The 17,190-nt window shown below is 42.7% G+C and overlaps 1 protein-coding gene across 2 annotated transcripts in view; it reads right to left on the minus strand.

Annotated features, from left to right (window-relative positions):
* FAM171A1 (family with sequence similarity 171 member A1) overlaps positions 1–17,190 on the minus strand; it is a 285,910-nt gene that overhangs the window by 133,970 nt on the left and 134,750 nt on the right. For both annotated transcript variants that reach the window (XM_029588819.1, XM_029588820.1), the window contains exon 3: positions 16,735–16,827. In XM_029588819.1, the coding sequence (XP_029444679.1) occupies positions 16,735–16,827 (93 nt within the window). The remainder of the gene's footprint in view (positions 1–16,734; positions 16,828–17,190) is intronic.

Consider the following 17,190-nt stretch of genomic DNA (forward strand, 5'->3'; position numbering starts at 1 on the left):
CTCCAATACTGTCTCTCCCATGGGGGCAAATCTGCTGCCACGTGCATGTTATAAAATCCAGGGTCGGCGTGCGCAGGGGGGTGCACAATTGTGCAACCTGCGCGCGCCGAGCAGCCTGCCTCCGTTCCCTCCGAAGCCACTCCGATTTCAGAGCGGCCTCGGAGGGAACTTTTTTTTTGGTCCCTCCACCTTTCCCTCCCTTCCCCTATCTAACCCACTCCCCAGCCCTAACTAAATCCCCCCCATACCTTATTTCGTGGAGTTACGCCTGCCTCTGGCAGGCGTAACTCTGGCAGGCGTAACTTGCGCAAGCCGCCGGCTCCCTGCCCCAGCACAGGCCGCTGTGCCAGAGCACTCAGCCCCGCCCCCGGACTGCCGCCACGCCTCCGGCCCCACCCACGGGCTGCCACCACACCCCCAGACACGCCCCTAGCCCATCGCCACGTCCCGGACAGCCCCTTATTCGAAGCCCCGGGACATACGCGTGTCCCGGGACTTGCGCGCGCCGCCGAGCCTATGCAAGATAGGCTCGGCGCAAGCAGGGGGAGCTTTGGGCAGGTTTTCGGGGGTTTTGCGCGTATCTTACGTGCGTAACCCTTTGAAAATCTGCCCCGTGGGTTTTTGCATCCCCAATGCATTACTCTGCATTTTTTAACATAAAACCTTAGCTGCCAAACCACAGACCATTCCTTAAGCTTCGCTAGATCCCACCTCATATTTTCCACACCTTCCTGACTGTCCACCCTGTTACAGAGTTTGGTATCATCGGTAAAAAGACAAACCTTTCCCGACAATCCTCCTTTTATGTCGTTCATGAAAATATTGAAAAGAATCAGTCCAAGGACTGATCCTGGAGGCACATTGCTAGTAACACCCCCCTCTGCTTAAGCTAAATAAACATTTAATACTTGAAATTTGTGATTTAAAAAAATGTGCAAAGATTTGTAATAAGAAATCTATTGGAATATATAACTAATGTTTATTGTTAAACAGCCAAGGACGATTTTATATTAGACCATATTTTAAAGTTCATTTCAAGGTGGATAACCTTCATTTTTAGTAGCTTTGGGTTTTTTGTTGCCAGTGCTTTTATATTATCAGAGGCAATGTGTTGATAAAACGTACTGTTTTATCATCCATATATTTGTGTTGGTTATTTGACCCCTTGGATGATGATGTCACTACGTGTACATTTGGACTATCAAAGTGAATCACTAATAAATATGTTAATAGATTAAATGAAGCTATAAAACATTAAACATTAAGAGGCCTATGTACTAACTTGTAAATTTTTCCGTGGGCTAAAAAATACCCTGAAATGCACAAAAAGCTGAAATTTCAGGGTTATGTGCCTTTTTTTTTCACAAGAAACCCCATTTGTGAAAATGTCATTCGCAAACAGTGAACTTTTGTTTGTGGTCTTCTATTTGTGAAAGTTCATTTAAATTCAAAACCAATGAGCTGCTGTGATGGAAAAGTATGCAAAACAGCTTGTTAATTTTGAATTTTATTAAAACTAGTGCAGGAAAAGGTCTGTGTGTGTTGGCTTCCGCAAAAAGATAATTCTACCTCAGTGAAGTGTAGCTATCTTTTTTTCAACCAGCCCTGTCACAAAATTTCACCTGCAATTTTTCTATAGAGTTCATTTGCAGCCATAGAAAAATTGTGCAGGAAATTTCACGAGTTAGTAAACAACCCACCACCATCACTCTCCCTGCCCCCCACAGAGGGGCTAGATCAAACTATCTGAGCTGCTAATGGATAAAAATATAAAACTGTATGATTGACCAATGAGCAGGGCAGGTGCAAGGGGATTGACCAATGAGCAGGGCAGGTGCAAGGCAAATACTCAATCGTAATGAGTTCAAGAAAGCGCTGAAAACTTATTTATTCCAGGTAGCATTTAAGGATATTGAGGCTTAGTTACAGTATGCAGATTTTCTAGTTGTATTCCTTTTTATAGTTTTAGGTGTTTTTTTAGGTCTTGACTTTCAATTAGTTATTTGAATTGAGTTGTCTTAGATTTAATTTGTACTGTAGATTAGTGATATTGAATATTTTATACTTTGCTTTATTTTCTGATCTTTAAGTTTTTTAAAGTAATAGCCATATTTCTTATCCCATGTCATTTTAATTTTTACGTTATTGATAATATTATTTACTGTATTTTTATTCTTGCTTTTATTGAAATTTTATTTTACTTGAACTTAATCTTTTTCTTTTTAATTTGAAGTACATTGTAAACCACTTTGGTCAGCATTTAATGTTGGTAAAACGGTATATAAAAACATTAAATAAATAAAATAAATAAATAAAAACAAAACCCCGCAAAAAAAGACACTCAAAATCTATACTGCAATCCCATCATAACATAACAGTAATAACACCAAGGACTCAAACAACAATAACCCTACCTGTGAAAAAGCAAGGGTAAATATTACACTGGATCCTAGAATACCAATACACCATCTACTGAGGAAACAAAAAAACCCCGATTGCTATAGATCCCTATACAGACACTACATGCTAGCAAAATCTCTCATCACAGTCACACACACAGAGTAGAGACAGACCCTCACCAAATACAGAATACAAAATAAAGGAGCACAAATTAGACAAAAACTGAAATGGAAACTCCAAGAAGCCAGACTGTGTATTAAATCAAATAACATCCAATAATTAAAACTAATAAGGATTTTAAAAAGCCCCTGCTGTCCCTTCTGTGGGAGCTCTTGATTTCCAGTCACCCTGATATTGTCAAGGATTAGGAGGTTATCCTCTCTCTCTCACACATACTCACATGTCCATTCTCTCTCACACATACACTGTCACATACATACATATTCATGCTCTTATACCCACCATAACCTCGCGCTCTCACAGACACTGACACACTCTCAGGCTCTAAGACACTCTCTCCCCCTCCACCCCCCCCCCCCCCCAACAAACTCTTACTCCCCTGGATTTTCTCATACACACTCATGCTCTCACCCTCACTGGCTCCCTCACATACACACAAACACACACACCCAGGAGGCAAGTTCCCAGTCATTCACACACACACACACACACTGACCCCCCAGGCAGGCTCCCATTCGTTTTCACACCACTCCTTTCCCATCCCCCAGGCATGCACACATTCATTCCCACACACACAGACCCCCAGGCAGGCACCAATTCATTCACACACACACACACATGCATCACACACAGGCAGGCATCTATGCTCACACATACAAACCCCAGGAAGACACTCATTCATTCTCATACACAGACACACCCTCAGGCAGGCACCCATGCATTCACACACATACACCCCCAGGCAGACTCCCATTCATACACATGCACACACTAAAGGCAGACCCCCTCTCTTTCTTTTGCCAGCAACCTCGGAACCTCTCTCATTCCTCTGCTGCCACTGTCAGTGCTGCCGCATGGCTATTGGGGAGGCGTCGATTGCTGCTACTGGCACTGAAGCCCATTCTGCTGCCTCCACTGTGCAGGCCCCGTGGGCTTCCACTTCCTCCATGCTGATCTCGTACATTGTGAGATCCGCATAAAGTGCTACTCTTGCACATTCCCAAAGATTACATGTGCCAATCATTAAAAAGTAATTTTTTTTTTTACCTTTGCTGTCTGATCTTAGTTTTCTAATCGGTTGGTCACAGGCTTTTTTTCCCCACCTTCCCTTTCTTATTTTTTTGCCAATTCCTTTTATATTGTCTTTTTTTCTATTTCTTTTCTCTCCATCTTCTTCCCACAAACACACAGTCAGGTTCTCATTCTCACATGCTTTCTCTCTCTCACACACACACACACGCACACAGTCTCTCACTGGCACATGCTGTCTGACTCACACACCCAGGCTCTCTCTCACTCCCACATGCTGTCTTGCTCAAGCACAGGCTCTCACTGGCACATGCTGTCTCTCTCACACACACACACACACTGGCTCTCACATGCTGTCTCTGCAAACATTCAGGTCCTCACTCCCACACACAGTCTCTCAATTCACTCTCACATACAATCTCTCAACTCATCTCATACACGCACACATACACACTCTACAGACTCTCAACCTCTCTCTCACCTCTGGGCCTCCTCTTCACGGGTCACCGCAGGATGGGCTCTGCAGCGGCCCTGATCTTCTCGGGCCACCCGCCACAATGTGGGATCCACGGTGGCCCTGCTACCAGGCCTCTTCCTCTCGGGCCGCTGCGACTTGGGATTCGCGGCGGCCCGTAAGCGCTGCTCCTCTTCTGCACACGCTGATGCTCCTCCTCCTTCCTGCCCGCACAGCTCTGGCAACGTTTTCTTCCAGGGTTGCGCGGGCAGGAAGGAGGAGGAGCACCTGCACGCTTTCTTCGGGTCGTGCTCCACCACGGCCCTGCCGATCTTCTTGCTGTGTGTATCCGGCACACAGCACAGCACTCGGCTGATGCTCCTCCTCCTCCTTCCTGCCCGCGCGGCTCCGGCAATGTTTTCTTCCGGGGCCGGGCAGGCAGGAAGGAGAAGGAGCACCTGCACGTTTAAACGCAACTTTTTTCTTCGGGCCGTGGTGATGTGAGCTCCACCACGGCCCTGCCAGTCTGCCTGCTATGTGTCGCTGCTCAGCTGCCAGTGGGATGAGGTCCACCGGCGGCTGCATGAGCCTTCCTGCGCCAGGGGGCATTGGCTCCCCTTGGGATACTACTGTTCGCAGCACCCCCTAATACCGGCCCTGCCAATGAGTTGTATTGACCACAGGTTGGCTGTGCATTTGGAATCCACCTTAAAAATGATAATATTCATTCAAAAGCAAACTGGTAACATTGCATAAAACAAACTGTATTATTGTAACAATCACAGCTGTGATTTAAACCATTTTCTTTATGTACCAATACAAAAGACAGGTGAACAGGAAGAGAATCCAGTGAACCATGAAACATAACAAAACACATTTTAAAGGAAAAAAACAGTTTAACATTATAATAATGGAAAAATAAATGAATATTATTAAATATAAAACAGTAAAAATTTTTCCTACTTCCTTCTGGCAGCATTTCAACCAAGTCCATCTTAAGTTAGAATGAAATTTCCCTGTGCATGATATAATAATGAAAGCAAAGGTTATTGTCTCCCTAATTTGGAGGTTACCATGCTTCAAACACTCTTTGTTCCCTCCTTAAAGAAGCTTCTCCAAGCCCCAAAGAGCTCTACTAAGGGCACTGTGCTATCAGATAGCAGTAGAAAGTGATTAGTAACCTAGAAGATGTTGGCAGAAAAGGATCACATGGTGCACCTAGTATGCCATTTGTGTCCATTATTGTGCTGTCACGCAGCTTACTAGATCTGTGATCTCCTCCCACCACTAAGGGTTTTGTCCCTTGCATGCTTGAATTCTGCCACTGTTTTGGTTCCTTTAACCTTTGCTGGAAATCTGATGTTAGGTGTCCACCACTCTCTGCGACAACATAGTTTTCTTCTCTTTGACTTTATATGATTGCCCCTAGTCCTGGAGATTTTCATTGCATGGAAAATGCTACCGCCTGGTACTTTATTCATAGATATTTGCATGTTTGTTTATATCATAGTTCCTCTTTCCCTTCTTTCTTTTAAAATACATTTTAAACACCTTCGGTCACTCTGTGACTGTTTTATAAAACTTCCTATAACTTTTCTCCTGTGTTAAGGGCTATTGTCTAGCCTGTTGCAGCCGTGAAGAGCTGTTCACTGCTCTCTACACAGCTCTGATATCAAGTCTAAACAAGCCCACGGCACGCAAAGAAATCTTTAATTAAGCTCTGAGGGAAAAAGTAAATAAAAAAAAAAAAATCAGACACTCAGAAATGCAGACGCAGCCAATGGTGTGGCACCTGGAAGAAACTTCCAGAATGTTGTGGTAAGCGTATTGATCCAGGAGAAAGCCAGAATTTTAATAGGCTGGGATATCTTATTGGACCAAAGAAAACATTGCTAATCCAATCTCCACTTGCCAACTCCTGGAGACTTTTGTGGTAGGAATTCACACCTCATAGCATTGTCCAGATATAATTACTTCCTTCCTTTAGCCTTACAATCCCATCTGAAGAGGGGACTTGTGTGGTTTTGAAAGCTCGTGCACCACATCATTTTTATACCCTGGTTCCAAAAGGATATTACAGCCTACTAAAATATTGCAAAGGTAGGAAAATCTAGAAAGCTATTTTAGTCCTCGTAACGGTGTGCACTATTATGTTATAGTACTGTATTCCTATGCAAAAATATAATGCTTGCTTATAGCCTATTCCACTGGGTGAGAAGTATTTTCATTTAACTACCATTTAGTTATCCGAGGTTGAAATGCTGCTTTAAAGTCAAAGCTTGCTACATTCGTTCCTTTTGTTAGAACTTGGTGATGTTAAACTTTGTTATATTTAAACTTTGTTATGTTAATCTCTTTTATGTTAAACCTTATTCCTTTTGCTCTCAACTCTCCCACTCTGTAAATCCCTGTTCATTGTAACTTTATATTTCTAGTTAATTGGTTACCCCTTGTTTCGCTGTAAACCGGTACGATAAGACCCTAGTCTTGAGTATCGGTATATCAAAAGAATCCAAATAAATAAATAAATAAATAAATAAAGTACATTTTCCCTATCACTTAATTCATTGGAATGACCACATGAAAAAATATAACTAATGAAGTTACTAGCACAGTACTAGTACTAGTGCTAGTACAAGATGCTATTATTTCTGTGGAAAACTAAGCCATTATTTCACAGACATTTTGAAACAGTTAAAATAGATCTTTGACTTTATCCTGACATTCAGTGGCACGCTAGACCAGATGTTGGGCAAAACCACCTGCTGATCAAAATGAAATTGATAGGCCTTATTACTCAGGATCTGTATTTGCCACTACATTTACTATGATCCTTAAACTGACGGTCTTGGTGTTTTGAAGAATTTAATCAAAATGTTCTTATAAAAGATAATATATCAGCTTCAATTCCACATCTGGCTTTTAAGAGCAGTGATCTGCTTCAACAATAAATTCTATTTGTTTAATACCCTGGTCATAGACATTACTCTGCACCATGTGACAGGACCCATCTGCGAGCTTTCGGGCAATATGCAAATGAAACTATACAGCAGGGCTGTCACAGGCAAGATAAACTCTATTCCCTGCTCAGCAGAGAAGTTCCTCCAGTGTCTATGCCTGCTCTTGCTTTTCAGCTTTACACTACAAGTCACAGACATCTTATTCTCACTGTAAATTATGGCCATGTTCCAATAACCCCAGAAACACTAATTATAATTCACATTTTTTTTGTTGCTGCTGTTTCTGTAAGATAATCTAGCTCCTGCTTTTTTCATTGTCCTAAATGGTGTGGGGAGGGGATCATATCACACAACACTGAAACAGGCTGGAGAAGGGAACGAAAATAGAAACCTTTTGCTCCCATCAACTTGTTCACAGATATCTTGCATGTTTAACAACTGATTTGCGTTAGGTTCTATGTTTTATTGATTTTTTTTTTTTGTTTTACATTGGGTCTCTTTTGATATATTGACAATATTACCGTAATAAAATACAAATTGTTTTATTGTTTTTAATTTTGAGGTGTTACTGAAAATGGTATGCCTGGGTAATTTTAAGTTATGCGGACAAACTTGAGAGTTACATTTCTCACCTGGCTGAAAACTTTACCCGGGTCATTTTTCACCCAGATAAAATTTAACTGGATAAAAAGGTGAAGCGGCAGGGGGTGTTCCAGGGGCATGGCCTAAATGTATCGGGGCAGATCCAATATTCATCACTATCTGGACAAATTTTGCCAGTTAGATCTGGTTAGGGGTGTTGCTGTCCTAAAGTCGTCTAGGTCAGCAGCAGACCTCCCTGGGTAAGCCTCACTGAATATCCTGTGCTAAAGTTACCAGGGTAACTTTCCTCTCACGCATCGCTCTGTATGGATCTCTTTGCTGTACATCATTATGGACAGTTTTAGAATGGCGATTAATAAGTTTCTAGATTAGAGGTAAGAAAGATAGTCCACAGCAGAAAAAGGGAATTTTACTATTCGACTGTATTAACATTTTACATTTATTTATTTACATGGCGTCCTGCCTAGGCTGCTTTGCAGCATAAAAGAAAAACGTAATAGCGCATCTCCTGGAACAAGTTAAGTGACATCTAAAGTGATGCAAAGATTTTAACCCATTATGTCCCAAATTTTTAAGAAGCTATTCTCTAAATAGGACACTGGAACATAATGGGCTAAAAATGCTTCTTCTGCAATATATTTAAAAGCTCCACTTGTCTAGAACTTGAAGATGCTAATGTCCCAGTGCCAACATTTTAAAAGTTCAGACTTGCCAGAGTAAAAACTTCTTGCATCAACATTTTATATACAGGAAAGGATACCATTCAGCCAGTTTCCAGTATTAAAAAACAAAACAAAACAAAACATTAAAAGTTAAATAATTTATCACCTGAAAGTTCATGGTGGCACATCTATGCCTTGGGGACCACAGCAAATGTGTAGTCCAGTGTAGGACCCGATACTGCTAAAGGATTCATTCAGACTAATAACTACTTCAATATTTTCTAATGCCACTCTGGGGTATTGAGCTCTTTGTTCCATTTTATCTGGTTGTTCTATTCGATGCACTTGAGACCATGCAGCATGGGAACACTCAGTACTGCGATTCTGAAGGATCTGGTTACATAAAGGAGACCTAGAGGAAACAGCAACCTTGATCTTTGCTTCTTAAGCTTTAATTTTATTAGGAGATTTCTTCATGTTTCATTCATTTCTCATGTTTCCCAATGACCCCAGAAGACCTATATAAATGTAGGTCAACTCCAGCACTATAGTTTCACCAGGCAGGGACAAACATTTCCTATGCTTGTACTTTCTGTACAGCTGGAGGAAGGTTGACTTAGTGCTAGCCAGTCACATGATTTTCCATAACCCAAATGCCAACCCCAGCCAACACTGAACTCATCTACATGGACAAAGGTTCTTATGTTGCTTATTCAGTCAGAATGTCATTCTCATTTCTATAAAGTACATCTTTTAGCTATAGATTGGCCCCATTCCTGATGCATCATGAGCCCCTGCTGAAGCAGAAGTGAGATATGTACATGAGTCATAACTCTGCAGATCACCATGAAGGCAGATCTCAAGTGGGCTACCAATGCTGTCACGACTGTAAAACTGTGAGTCTCAACATGCCCCACCAGATCCATGCCTGTCTGGGTGTAACAGAAGGAGATGCAATCTACTAACAGAAACACTTAGCTATGGCAATTCCAGACTTATTTGTGTCAAAAGAAACAAAAGCTGGGTGGTCTATTTGAGGGCCTCAGTCCATTCCAGACAGAAGAGAATGGTAGCCTTGCAATCTATCACATAACACCTTAGTGCTACCCTTAACATCCACTCAGGATTAACCCTGTGGCCACTCGAAGGGTCCTGATGAGCACTGCCTAGATCCATCTGCACCTGCACATGTGCTTCTAGACTGCCAACTCCCACCTGCCAACTGGGTTCCTGCTTGCCTCTGGACAAGTACCCCACTCGCAAACTATCCCCTGGTGGTTTCCAGGGACACTGGGAACCCACAAAACTGAAGGATCACACTATTCCTATAAATACATCTACAGACCAAATAAATACAATATTGGGATCGTTAATCAGTCCAAAACAGGCAAAGCTAATAAAGTTTTTAACACAAAGCAGAAACAGTGAACAGAAAAAAATTTCATCTGCAAACAGAAACAAGTAAAACAACAAGGATTAAGCAGACAAAGTTAACAAAACATTTTCCACTACTTATCTAGTAGCTGGAAAGATCAGGAAAAAAGCTGTCCACATAAGTTGAACAAGGCCTCAACACAGAGGTCTGCTCTCTCTCTACTACCAGCCAAGACTAGAGAATTCTAGCACGTTCAGGGCTAGTTCTCTGACTGAAGGACCAATCAGTGCACAAAGTATTAACAATCATTCCATTACCAATGGATTAGTAATAGTTTTCTGGCCAATGACAATGCAAAATGTTTCAGCCTTGTAGCTTCTTCAAAGATACTAGGATATGTAGCAGGGTGTTTATTCTTGTAGCTTCCTCAGGGATATAAGCACATGTATGTTGTTTAAGCTTCATTCTGAGTCAAGCTAGCATCTAAAGTCTCTGTTCAAACTACAGTGCAAATTCCACCTACAGGCCAGTCAAAGGAAATGAGCTCTCTGGGGAAAAGAGTCACGGGACAAAACAATAAATCACCAAGTATGCAAAACTCCTGTTTTGCCACAGCAGACTCCAACATAACTATAAGGAGAGACTTGGGATGCATGCGTAGAACCACACTATTACAAAAGACTTTGTATAAAAGGTGTGTCACCGGGGCCTAGAGCCCCACTGACTCAACATGCCAAAGTGACCGCCCCCAAAAATATGACTTTCCAGGTCAGGTTTTTCTCCTCATAAGGAATCCAGAGGCTCAAAAGGAGCTTTCAGCCACTGGGTGAATATAACATTGAGGTCCTATGATACAGCAGGAGATTGATGGGAGGCTTCAACTGAAGCAAGTTATGTATAAAATGGACAACTCAAGGAGCTCTGATGTCATCTGATGATGTCACCCATGTGTGAGGATTGACATCCTGCTTGTCCTCTGAGAAAAACCTGGTGTGCTTACTGCAAAGCGGCTGCTCAGCGATAATGCTTAACAACAACAATGCTCATGCAATTCTTTATGCAATAGTACTGGAATTGTATTTATTTGGATATATTTTGTCATTATTTTTACATAGCTATCTTAGTATAAATTATAACAAAACAAAGATTATGGAAATGTAATTAGAATAAATCTAATGAACTTGTTAGGGAATTGTGAAGTTTTTTTCCCCCCTCATTGACACTTGTCCACTAGGACTGACTGAAACCATCAACTTGCCACCCAGTTACCACTTAATAGCTTTCAGATGCTAACGGCTTTTGCCACCGGCAGCCTAAAGCAGGTCTGAACCAACCTAGAGTTGAAAGGTTGAGCATCTATGTGCCAGTCCACTAAGCCATTCAGTCCCCTTTTCTTATGCATTTTGAGATAGCGAGAACAAGAGATTAGATCTATCTACAGAGCGAGAGAGAGAGAGAGAGAAGTAGATATAGACAGAGAGACAACTTTTTTCATATCACAAAATCACCAAGTCATATTTTGCAAGAAATGGAATAATGATGAGCTTGAGAGAGACTAAGTGCAGATTATATAAACAAAGAAATTGAGTATGGGTTCCCATTTGCTGCTGTACCAATTCCTGCATTAACAAGAAAGAGAAGGGATGAAGCAGCAACACTCTTGGGAATGTGCACAATCTAAAACTCTGGCCAAAGGGATAAATGCCGCTTAAAGATAAACCGTAAACATAACCAGTAAAGGGTAATACAGATTTTAGAATTTTATAAAGCTACTTTAAAAGAATTAGTAAACCCTACTAAGAGGGATCTTTGTTCTAAACAATCCATGGAACTGAATCCTAACAGCAATAATATAACTGAGCTTTGATCACATGAAAGGTTTTCTACCTAGCAAGCAGTCAGACGTAATAGGATGATGATGCCATTGGAAAGAAAGTCAAAACAACAAGTCACTGAAGCATTCTCCATTTAGGTCATGTAAAGGTAAAAACATCTTTTGTGGCAACAAGTTAAAATAGGATACAGAAGACTGCATTTGTCCCTGTGGCCAGACCCTAAGTTTCCTGCAGCCCCGCAATGGCACTTTTAATGGTCATTGGTCTATCGGGGGAAAACAACTACACTTGCTACTTGCAATCACATGTGCCCACCTCTACCCTACCAATATCTATTTCATAAGCTGATAAATATTTAAGAGTTTGTGTATTTGTTATAAAAAGTCAACCTAAAGGTAGGAATAAGTTTAGAGTTTGTGTGTGTTTGTTTTCCCTCCCTCCCACCCACCCCTAGTTCATCATTTGATTTATAGGCAAGAGGCACTTTCACATTATAAACCAATCAGCATTTTATCTAAAACACAAGACTACCCAGCCCTTAGCAAGAGTTTAATTATTCTGTTGCAGGTCACCACCAGATTAATAGTGAATATACCAATAAATGTAAAGGAATCTTATTTACACATTCCTACTCCCTAGCAACCTAAACATAATTAAGAACTCATCAAAATTAAGATGAAGGCAGCAATCCAGCAGCAAGATGGGAGCCTTCCAGTCTTAAGAACATAAGAACACGTATGACTTTTTACCCGCCAGTGAGAGGTTGTATATGTGCACCCGGAGAAAGAGCTCCTAGCTCTCAAAAATGAGTCCAGTCTCTGGAGGCTACAGTGGTTGACCTGGAAGGAGCTAAGGAAGACATATAGGTATAGAGATGAGACCTTTAGGGACCTGGTAGCCAAGTCCCAACTCCAGCCTAGTCGCCCTGGTGCTGCCTTAAAGGAGGAAAGTCTCCTGATCAGACAGCATCGTCTTGGTGCAGCAGGAAGTGATCCTGTAGCAAGGACCTACTCTCCAGATGAAGTATTGCCCTCTCGCACTGATGACTTGCCTCCCAGAGCTACTGCCCAGGAGGGAAGGTTTAGGTTGGCCGTCATAGTTGGTGATTCGATTATTAGGAATGTAGATAGCTGGATGGTTGGTGGACAAGAGGCTCGTCTGGTAACATGACCGCCTGGTGCAATGGTGGCAGCCCTCATGCATCACCTAGATAGGATTTTAGAAAGTGTTGGGGAGGAGTGGCTATCATGGTACATATGGGCACTAATGACATAGGAAAATGTGGGAGGGAGGTTTTGGAAGACAAAATTAGGATTTTAGGTAGAAAGCTTAAATCCAGAACCTCCAGGGCAGTGGTCTCTGAAAAGCTCCCTGTTCCACGTGCAGGACCCCAGAGGCAGGCAAAGCTCCAGAGTCTCAATGCATGGGCATGGATGAGTCGATGGTGCAGGGAAGAGGAATTCAATTTTGAAAGGAACTGGGCTACATTTTGGGGAAGAGGGAGTCGGTTCCGAAAGGACCAGCTCCACCTTAACCAGAATGGATCCAGGCCGCTGGCACTAATTTTTAAAAAGGAGATAGAACAGCTTATAAAATAGAGCAAAGGGGAAAGTTGACAGTTGCTCAGCAGTGCATGATTCGGAAGGAGTTATCCTCGAAGGATACAAATGAAGTAGGGCATTCCAACAGAGAGGTTCAATAACAGAAAAAGTAGCCCATGCTCCTATAAGTAATCACCTGAGCGAAAGGATTCCAAATTATCTCTGTTAACTGAAAAGAAGAATGTTAATACAAACAAAAAACACATTTTAAAATGTCTGTATGTCAATGCCACAAGTCTAAGAAGAAAGATGGAAGAGTTAGAGTGTATAGCGGGTACTTTTCCTACCTATTTTATAAATATACACATGTGTATTTTACATGCAGAAAAAATATAACATGCTCGCTTAAAACCCTGATTTATGCGCACAAGTAGGTATATTTTAAAATATGCCCCACTTTGCTGATTCCTCCACCAGTTCACCCAGTCCTTCTCCAGACCATAAAGACCCTCCGAGTTCACCCAGACCTCCCACCAACCAATACTTAACAGACCAGACTGATATGAATTGTGTGAGATAATTAGCAGATGTAAAATTGTGCAAATAAGTTACCACATGTACTCATGTAAGTCTCTTATAACTTATGTGCATAACTCTCAGCCCTGCAGTGCTCCTGGTCTTCCCCTTTTTTGCGCAGGTAAATGTAGGTACTGAAAGTGAAAATAGACACATATTTTTTGATGTTTATAAAATAGCAGGTATGTGAGTGTTCTAATTTATGCACGTAAGTCCTTTGAAAATTCATCCCATAGTCTGTGCGATGCTAAGGTTTGGACTCCTGATAAGATCACATTGGAATAATAAGCTGATTCACTTTGTGCTATGACCGGCGGCGGCGGCTGTCTGCGGCTGACCCAACTCATGTCATGTCATGTCTGATAGATAGAAAAGCTCCCCTATGAGGAAAGGCTAAAGAGGTTAGGCTGTTCACTTTGGAGAAGAGATGGCTGGGGGATGGGGGAGGGTATGTTAGAGGTCTACAAAATCATGAAAGGACTTGAATGGGTAAATGTGAATCGCGTATTTACTCTTTCAGATAATACAAGGACTAGGAGCACTCCATGAAGTTAGTAAGTAGCACATTTAAAACAAAACAGAGAAAATTATTTTTCACTCAATGCACAATTAAGCTCTGGGATTCATTGCCAGAGGATGTGGTTAAGCTAGTGTATCTGGGTTTTAAGCGAGCATGTTATATTTTTTCTGCATGTAAAATACACATGTGTATATTTATAAAATAGGTAGGAAAAGTACCCGCTTTCAATGTATTGCAGGTATTCATGCGTAACTATACATGTGCGCATATAGGGGCGGATTTTAAGAGCCCTGCTCGCGTAAATCCGCCCGGATTTACGCGAGCAGGGCCCTGTGCGCCGGTAAGCCTATTTTACATAGGCCTACCGGCGCGCGCAGACCCCGGGACTCGCGTACGTCCTGGGGTTTTCGGAGAGGGGCGTGTCGGGGGCGTGTCGGGGGGCGGGCCCGGTCGTCGCGGCGTTTCGGGGGCGTGTCGGGAGCGTTTTGGGGGCGGGTACGGAGGCGTGGCTACGGCCCGGGGCGGTCCGGGGGCGTGGCCGCGCCCTCCGTACCCGCCCCCAGGTCGCGGCCCGGCGCGCAGGAGGCCCGCTGGCGCGCGGGGATTTACATCTCCCTCCGGGAGGCGTAAATCCCCCGACAAAGGTAAGGGGGGGGTTTAGACAGGGCCGGGCGGGTGGGTTAGGTAGGGGAAGGGAGGGGAAGGTGAGGGGAGGGCAAAGGAAAGTTCCCTCCGAGGCCGCTCCGATTTCGGAGCGGCCTTGGAGGGAACGGGTTAGGCAGCGCGGCTCGGCGCGCGCCGGCTATACAAAATCAATAGCCTTGCGCGCGCCGATCCAGGGATTTTAGTGGATACGCGCGGCTCCGCGCGTATCTACTAAAATCCAGCGTACTTTTGCTTGAGTCTGATGCGCAAGCAAAAGTAGGCTGATCGCGCTTCTTTTAAAATCTACCCCATAGTGGGGTGGTAGACATAATGGCCTGGATTTTAGGGGGTTTACGCTCGTGACTGGGCCTTATGCGCGCCGGGCCAATTTTCAAAGGCCCAGTTTCACGCGTAAATCCCCGGGACGCGCGTAAGTCCCGGGGCCGAAGAAAAGCGGCAGGGAGGTCCGGGGGGCGGGGTGGGGCTAGAGGCCCCCCGGCATGGTGGCCATTTGCCGCCGTGCCGGGGGATCTCGTGCTGGTGCATGCTACTTGTGCCTGCCCCAAGGCAGGCGCAAAAGGTAGGACAAGGGTTTTGGGGGGGGGGGGGGGGGGTTTACGATAGGGCTAGGGGGCGGGAAGGTTAGGGGAAGGGTTAGGAAGGTCAGGCTAGGGGGTAGGGAAATTACCTCCCAGGCTGTCCTTAATTGGAGCGGACTAGGAGGGAACTGGGGAAGGCCACAGGCGTCAACTCGCGCAAGTTGCACTAATGTGCATCCCCTCGCACGCGCCTACCCCCGATTTTATAACATGCACGCACCTGCGCTCGCATGTTATAAAATTGGCCGTCCATGTGTGCGCGCCAGGTAGCGAGCACATGGATGCGCGCACGCATTCTTTTAAAATCTACCCCAATGTATATTATCTGATACGTTCAGGTTTATAAAATACTGCAATAGATCTCATATACGTCTATGAGGCCACGCGGACTAGTTTAAAAAGTTATCCTCTATGTGATCAACTGCATAACGTGACATTTCCTGAATGCTTCAATAACCAAAAAAGCAGAGGCAAATTTAGGTACGTTTTAGAAATATATTTTAGAATGCCAAGTGATATTAAGCATACCACCATACTATAAAACCCCGGATTCTTCCATTTCCCCCTTTCTCCTTCCAAAGTATTATACCTTTCTTATTTTTATTATTGTTATTCTAAGTTTAGGCCTGCTCCCCTAATTACCACAACTGTATATTTCACACAGTGAAATGGCAACATGCTCTTTTAGATGTGTCAGCATGTCAGATTAGGAAACCAATACTTATTTTTTATGTCTATAATGAAGAAAGTCCAAAACTTTACCAAGTAGCAAAAACACTGAGATATTTTTGTAAGTATTTTATAAGTATTTGTGTACAACCAAATTGCTATACAAGATACCAATACCCACACATATATTTACACACACACATATCTTCTGAAGGAAAACAGAGGAGAGGTGTTATCATTACTACTACCCAATGAAATTGGCTATATCAAGGGTTTTGCAGGAATAGCCCTGCTTCTCAAATCCTATCCATTAAGCACTTGAACCATTATCCTCCCTGGTAGTCTGGAAGCAAAAAAAACCAAACCCAAACAGTATCCAGCAATTGCTTCAAGAATAGACAGCCCACAAATTCTAGCAAGCCATCGGCATTACTTTTCCCTCCCTGCAAATTGATAACAATACGTGTAAACCACTTTTATTGTATCTACTGGTTATGTGGTATCTAAGTTTTTCAAATAAATAAAAGTAAAGCTGCAATATCCATGCTTATTCACAAATACACAATTAAAGAATAGGGCTGCAAATAAATACATCCAGTCTATAAACCAAAAAGAAATAAACATCTTGATAAACATTTAGGGTTCATATTACAGCTGTGTATACTGTACCCAATGTAGACACATACCTTGAAATCCAGATACTATCTGCACAATATCTTCATACACCATTAGTGTTGCCGACCTTTCAGGAAGGAGTCCAAGGCTCAGAGAGGAAAACACTGTAGAAAGAAAATGAATTGAGAATATTTTCTTTTCCCCTTGTTGCTATTATTTTTTTTATGTTTGTGAAAGAAGTACATAATGTTTTCATCACTGGTTCTCTCCCTGTCAGCCATTCACTTCCTTTAATGTGAAAACATTTCTCTTTCATGCACTGGGGACTCACGAACCCATAACACCAATTAATCCTCATGGTAATTCAAGGATGGCAATCAACAAGAAGGTTACACTTTCAGCCCATAGGTATTGCAATTGGCAAAGAGCTTCTGAAAAAGAAATACTCTTTTCACATCTCAAACAGTTCTAGTATGTTGGCTTTACCAAAACGTCATTGTGTAAGAACAGTCTGTGATGGATAATAC

Source organism: Rhinatrema bivittatum, chromosome 2, assembly GCF_901001135.1.
Source record: "Rhinatrema bivittatum chromosome 2, aRhiBiv1.1, whole genome shotgun sequence".
Lineage (NCBI taxonomy): Eukaryota > Metazoa > Chordata > Amphibia > Gymnophiona > Rhinatrematidae > Rhinatrema > Rhinatrema bivittatum.